Genomic DNA, 7,500 nt, shown 5'->3' with positions numbered 1-7,500 from the left:
GCAGTGGAGAAACATTGATCATACAGCTCTCACTTTGCTGTTGGCCCAACTGTAAGCTTTTGTCAATCCGTTATATAAACTGAGCGCTGGATCAAAATAATAATAATAATGATAGATAGTACTAACATGGCGCAAACTCCCCGTATAATGGGCTCTAAGCACCTTCTATGAAATGAAACATCTACAATAGTGCATAACAATATACCTCTGCACATGAAAAAAAACACATATATGTGTACCTCTACACTACGACAATGCTATAAATTGCAGATATGAACAATAACACACACACACACACACACACACACACACACACACAGGTATACATACACACGCGCGCGCGTGTGCACTTCCTTTGAAAAAAACAAACAAACAAACAACAACAACCGAAATACATCAGTGGCGATCTAAAACCAGTCAGACGGACAGACAGATAAAGAGAAAGAAAGAAAGAAAGAAGGAAAGACAGGCAGAGAGACAGATCGAGACACACACACACACACACACACACACACACACACAACCACACACACACACCATTTGCGCGCATCCCTCCAACACACAACCCCCCCCCTCCACACACACAAACACACACAGATACACACACAAACTCACACGCACTCACTCCAAACACACAAGCACGCACATACAGTCGCGCGCGCACACACACTCACAAACACACACTCATACACATAGATATACATACGCACACTGAAATACTAATACACACACACACACACACACACACACACACGCGCACACACACACTCACACACACACACGCAAACGCAGACACGTACACACTCACTCACACACACACACACACACACACACACACACACACACACACACACTTGCTCACAAGCACACGAACGCCCACATAATTTTAACTCACAGTCTGTCACACTTACCATGCCAGTAATTCACAGCCAGTGAAAGTAGCAATTTTCTGCAGCAATTTTCTCTGGAACTTGTCGCTATTACTTTGATGACTGTCACTCATTCGGGCCGTGTACGCTCGCACTGAAATACAGTCAGGTTCACGTCTTCATTCACGGGTGCTAGTTACGCTCTCCAGTTCTACTATACCTACTAAAATGAGTTGGTTGTTTTGACTCATCAGCACATATCCGCAAACTGAGTGCGCACGCATGCGCGTGCGCGCACATTCACAAACACACAAAGGCCTACAATCACACACACACACACACACGTACGCACATACACGTGTACAAAGACACACGTACGCAAACACACACACACACGCACGTACGCGCGCGAACACACACACACACACATACACACACAAACTAACACGCAGGCACTTACACACGCACGCACACACACACGCACACACACACGCACACACACACACACGCACAAACACATACACAAGCACGCTCGCGCAGCACACACACACACACACACACACACACACACACCACAATATAACGCACAACACAACATGCATAGACATCACACTCAAACACACAAATAATCAGAAGAAGAAGAAGAAGAAAAAAAAAGAAGAAAACTCACACAGTACTGAACACTTCAGAATGATGTCGTCAGCAGGAAGGTGCTGCTGCTGCTGCTGCTGTAGCTGCAGCTGCCCACAGGAAGTCTCTTCAGAGACAGCCTCGTCCAAGTCATCAGCAGTCTGGATGCGGTGCCTGCAGCATTTGTTGGGAGACCCCGAGCCGGGGCAATGTTCCCGTCTCTCTGGTGTACCGTCACCGTCACTGTCACGTCTGTTGTTGCCGAACGCTCCAGCACATCCCTCACTGATATCATCAACATCTTGGCAGCGCCGATCTTGATCTAAGCTGGAACACGTCTCCCGTTCCTCGTGGAGGAACTCAGGTTTTCCGGAGCTGCTTGCACGTTCCGGACGCTTCTCCTGGAGGGAAGAAGTCGTTGTGATGGGGGTGGTGGTGGTGGTGGTGGTGGTGGTTGGATCTGCGCGGCAGACATCGTCGTCATCATCATCATCGTCGTGTTGATGAGGGTGGTGGTGGTGAGGATGGTGGGGTGGTGGAGGAGAGGAGGGAAGGAGTGCAGAGTGCCCCGGGTTGGGATCAGCTGTGGTGCTGTGTTGTGGAGCTGCCTCTGCTGTGTGTGTGTAGCAGCAGCAGGGGGAGGAGTGTGTGTGTGACCCGTGCGCGTGCTGCACGTGCCTGTAGCGGTGGAAGACAGCCAGCAGGGTGGCCAGCAGCAGGCCCAGGTCATAGGCACAGGGCCCCACCCGGCAGAACTCCGCGTCCACCAGCTGGGTTTTGCACACACACACACACACACACACACACACACACACACACATTCACACAGAAAAACGCACACACAAACGCGCACGCGCACACATACATACACACACTCATACACACTCACACACACACACACACACACACACACGCGCGCGCGCGCATGCACACACACAAATACACACGCACGCACACATACTACCAAAATGATCGGGACCAAAACAAAAACAACAACAACAAAAAGAAAAAAAAAGAGAAAATGAAAATAGAATAAAATGAATTAAAATACAATAGAGTACAAAAGCGAAATAACCTGAAATCAATAAAAAAAAAAGAAAAAAAAATTCTTTCTGAAAACGCCCGACGAGCATTCACCTTGATATCGCTCCCTCTGACCAGCACGGATTCGATGTGAAGGTCGCCGTGGATCACACACTCAAGGTCGTTGGTGAAGGACTCCTCGGCCTCGGCAGTGGCTGCCTTCACTGCGGGGTCCTTCAGGATGTCCGGGAGCATGCGCAGAACCGTGTGGTGACAGCGCCTTCCGGTGTCCTCGGGGTTGAAAGGTCGCTCGAAGTGCCACGTCCTGATCAGGGCCAGCATGGAGTCGCTGGCTCTGGAACACGCTCACACAGACACAGACACAGACACACACAGACACACACACACAGATACTCACATCCACACACACACACACACACACACACACACTCATTAACACACACTCTCTCTCTCTCACACACACACACTCACGGATTAAAAAAAAAGAAAAAAAGAATGTAATAAAAAAACAACAACAGGCGAACAATAAGTAATGAATGATTTATTTCACAGTAGAATTCAGTTCAGTTCCTCAAGGAGGCGTCCCTTTGTTCGGATAAATTAATTATACGGTACACCGACATCTGTTAAGCAGGTATCTGACCAGCAGCGTAATGCAACACGCTTCGTCAGGCCTCGAGGGGGAAAAAATCCCAGAAAGGAAAAAAAACCAAAACACACAAACAAAACAAGGACAACAACAAAAAAAACAAGAGAGGCAAGGCCTTCAAGACTCACTTGTGATAAATTAAGTCCCCTAGCATTAATTACAGAGTAATTTTCCCTTTTTTTTTTTTTACTATCTGCACCAAAAACGTTTGCAAAAATAAATAAAAATCCCATGCTTAGCAAAAGAATGTCCTGTTTGAACAAAAAATGATAATAATGACTCCTCTTGTTGTTGTGTCAGAATAAGAGGTCAAAGTGCCAAGTTTAGAGAATACAAAAAATATAAATATAACAGTAAATGCAGTTTGCATATAATTAGGCTTATTTTATTATTTTTTTGTGCCCATCCCAGAGGTGCAATATTGTTTTAAACAAGATGACTGGAAAGAACTGAATTTTTCCTAGTTTTATGCCTAATTTGGTGTCAACTGACAAAGTATTTGCAGAGAAAATGTCAATGTTAAAGTTTACCACGAACACACAGACACACAGACACACGAACACACACACACACACACACACACACACAGACAACCGAACACCGGGTTAAAACATAGACTCACTTTGTTTACACAAGTGAGTCAAAAAAGAAAAAAAGAAAAGAAAACAACAAAAGAAAAAAAAAAGAAAAAAATAGACAAAAGGAAGGTATCAGAATGGTTAAGACGTTTATCTGCCAATTCAGTGTTCGTGATGGCTCGATTCCCCACTACCGCCATTTCTCTCAAGTTTGACTGAAAATGAAAAAAATCAAAATGCACGCCTAGTTTCGGGTGAGAAGATAAACCGACGTCCCGTGTGCAGCACGCACTTGGCGCACTGAAAAAAAACCCACTTTTTTTTTTTTTTTTTTTTGGCGGGGTGGGGGTGGGGGGTGGGCCTCCAACCTCCTCTTTTTTCCCACTTTTTTTTTTTTTTTTTTTTTTGGTGGCCATGTTAACATACGTGTGGTCCTCTTGCAAAACCATTCTGTAGAAATCCACTCTGATAGGTACACAAACGTAATAACTTTTATGCATATACTCTAGGCCTGACTAAACGCGTTGGGTTCTTATGGTGCTGGTCAGACATCTGTCTAGCAGGTGTGGTGTAGCGTGTATGGATTTGTCCGAAGGCAGTGACGCCTCCTTTTGAATCTGAAACTGTTTCACGGTTTTTTTTGTGCATATAATATAACACAATCACGTAAAACATTGTCAAAATATATTCAGACAATTATTAATTGATATGGATAGTTACAAAGCGCCTATCCTCGGTCAGATACCAAGCTCTAAGCGCTTTACAAACACGGGGGTCATTTGCTCAACAGGCTGCCTACATGGGTAGAGCCAACTGACGGCTGCCATTGGGCACTCATCATTCGTTTCCTGTGTCATTCAGTCAGAACAAAATTTTCAGGCACGCACACATACACACTCAGACAGACATATAACATTTTACGTTCGTTCGTTTATTTATTTATATTCTGTTCATCTAAGATGATGATATTAGACTGAAACATTTTACGTGAATGACCGTTTCGTTTATTTACCCCACCATGTAGGCAGCCATACTCCGTTTTCTCGGGTGTGCATGCTGAGTATGTTCCTGTTTCCATAACCCAGCGAACGCTGACATGGATTACAGGATCTTTAACGTGCGTATTTGATCTTCTACGAAGGGGTTCAGGCACTAACAGGTCTGCACATATGTTGACCTGGAAGATCTGAAAAATCTCCACCCTTTACCCACCAGGCGCCGTCACCGAGATTCGAACCCGGGACCCTCAGACTGAAAGTCCAACGCTTTAACCACTCGGCTATTGCACCCATCAATACCGAATGATCATGAACAAACAAGGAAGCACACAAAACAAAATACTCTGCCGTACGTGCACATATGCATAATTATGTGCATGCATCTGTGCTTTCGCATGTGTATGCACGTGTACGTGAGAGGCGATTGTATGTGTGTGTGTGTGTGTGTGTGTGTGTGTGTGTGTGTGTGTGTGTGTGTGTGTGTGTGTTCTGGGCATGTTCTGTACACTATGCATTCATCAATAAGACTTCATTCATAATTTCTCCTGTGACTGGCCCCCCTGAGGACACATCAATGGTCACTCACGGAAACTGCCGCGTCAGGTTCTGGAACTCCTGGTCGCCCACGGCTGTCCGGAGAGTGCCAGAGTGCAGCGATGCCAGTGTGGTGCCCAGGGCACGGGCACCGTCCTCGCTGAAGTGCCCGCCCAGCACAGCACCCGACAATGGTAGGTGCCCGATCAGCTCTTGAGTGCACACTGCCCGACGGGAACCAGTCATGTTTTTTTTTCTTCTTTTTTTTTCGTTTCTTCTTCTTCTTTTTTTTAATTTTTATAATAATCATTATTACTATTATTGAACGTCGGATTGAATCAGAACCAGTAATGCTTTTTTATGATTACCATTAGCATTATTGAACGTCGGATTGAATCAGAACCAGTAATGCTTTTTTTTATGATTACTATTAGCATTATTGAACGTCGGATTGAATCAGAACCAGTAATGCTTTTTTTATGATTACTATTAGCATTATTGAACGTCGGATTGAATCCAAACCGATAATGCTATTTTAATGAACCAGTAATGTTGTTGTTGTTGTTGTTGTTGTTGTTGTGTGTGTTTATGATTATTAGTATCATTAAACGTCGCATTGAATCCAAACCAGTAATGTTTTTTCATGATTATTATTAGTATCACTGAACGTCGCATTGAATCCGAACCAGTAATGCTTTTTATGATTATGATTATCATTAGCGTTAATGAACGTCGGATTAAATTCGAACCAGTAATGCTTTTTATAAGTAGTAATAGTATTACTGAACGGCGGATTGAATCTGAACCGTTAATGCCTTTTTTATGATTACTATTAGCATTATTGAACGTCGGATTGAATTCGAACCAGTAATGCTTTTTATGATTATCATTAGCGTTATTGAACGTCGGATTAAATTCCAAACCAGTAATGTTTTTTCATGATTATTATTAGTATCACTGAACGTCGCATTGAATCCGAACCAGTAATGCTTTTTATGATTATGATTATCATTAGCGTTAATGAACGTCGGATTAAATTCGAACCAGTAATGCTTTTTATAAGTAGTAATAGTGTTACTGAACGGCGGATTGAATCCGAACCATTAATGCCTTTTTTATGATTACTATTAGCATTATTGAACGTCGGATTGAATTCGAACCAGTAATGCTTTTTTTTTTTTTTTTTTTTTTTTTTTAATCAGTAGGAGTAGTATTACTGAACATCGGATTATGATAATCATTAGTATAATTGAACGTCGGATTGAATCCGAACCAGTAATGTTTGTTTTCCCCAGTGATTATTATTACAGTTACTGAACGTCGGACTGAATCTTTCACAGATTGGGAAGGGGGGTGGGGTGGGTTTGGAAGTGAAAAAAAAAAAAAGTACCTGCGAGCCATTCAGATCGTAGCTAAGAAAATATAGCCTATACCTAGCAGCAGGCAAGAGCAAAAATAAATCAAAGAATGACTAGAAATGATAACATGCAACCGATGACCAGTGTTTGGGTCTGCAGTGTGTTAATTAATGTTCGTTTTCTTTTATTTGTTATTTCGTGGGGTTTTGTGGGTAAACACACATGATTTGATGCAATTAGAAAAAAAGAAAAAGAAAAACAAAAAAAACAACAACAACCCAATGTCGTGACAATGTGTTCAAACTCATTTAAATGAACACGATGCTGTTGCTATAATTGTGCGTTGATGATGATGATGGTGGCGGCGATGATGAGGATGATGATGATGATGATGATGATGATGATGAGGAGGAGGAGGAGGAGGAGGAGGAGGAGGAGGAGGAAAAGGAGGAGGTTGGTGCAATGGGCATACAAAGACACAAAAATGTAGACAAAGAAAAATGTTTGAATGTGTGAACGTACTCATTCAAGTTCGGTTTTTATATTTATTTATTTATTTATTTATTTTTTATTACTTTCCTTTTACACAAATGATGTGACAACCCAAGAAAATGAACAATCGCCACGACTATGCGTTGGCTACCCATTTAAATGATGATTATGATGATGACGACGATGATGATGCTGATGACAATGATAACGGCATCAACAACGATCATAATGATGATGACGACGATGACGACAATATCGATCGGAAATTATACAGTTCAAAATAACAAGAAGAATCATAATGCCAATGATGCTGATGTACGCAGAATTGAACAGTACAAATTACGCTGG

The 7,500-nt window shown here is 42.8% G+C and overlaps 1 protein-coding gene across 2 annotated transcripts in view; it reads right to left on the bottom strand.

Annotated features, from left to right (window-relative positions):
- Positions 1-7,500, bottom strand: part of LOC143291908 (uncharacterized) — a 15,807-nt gene that overhangs the window by 1,193 nt on the left and 7,114 nt on the right. For both annotated transcript variants that reach the window (XM_076602058.1, XM_076602052.1), the window contains exons 4-7: positions 5,355-5,526; positions 2,637-2,877; positions 1,540-2,269; positions 912-1,023 (exon numbers count right to left, since the gene is read on the bottom strand). In XM_076602058.1, the coding sequence (XP_076458173.1) occupies positions 912-1,023; positions 1,540-2,269; positions 2,637-2,877; positions 5,355-5,526 (1,255 nt within the window). The remainder of the gene's footprint in view (positions 1-911; positions 1,024-1,539; positions 2,270-2,636; positions 2,878-5,354; positions 5,527-7,500) is intronic.

Source organism: Babylonia areolata, chromosome 1, assembly GCF_041734735.1.
Source record: "Babylonia areolata isolate BAREFJ2019XMU chromosome 1, ASM4173473v1, whole genome shotgun sequence".
Lineage (NCBI taxonomy): Eukaryota > Metazoa > Mollusca > Gastropoda > Neogastropoda > Buccinidae > Babylonia > Babylonia areolata.
Note: the sequence above shows the minus strand (reverse complement) of the source record. Positions and strands in the feature narration are given on the sequence as shown.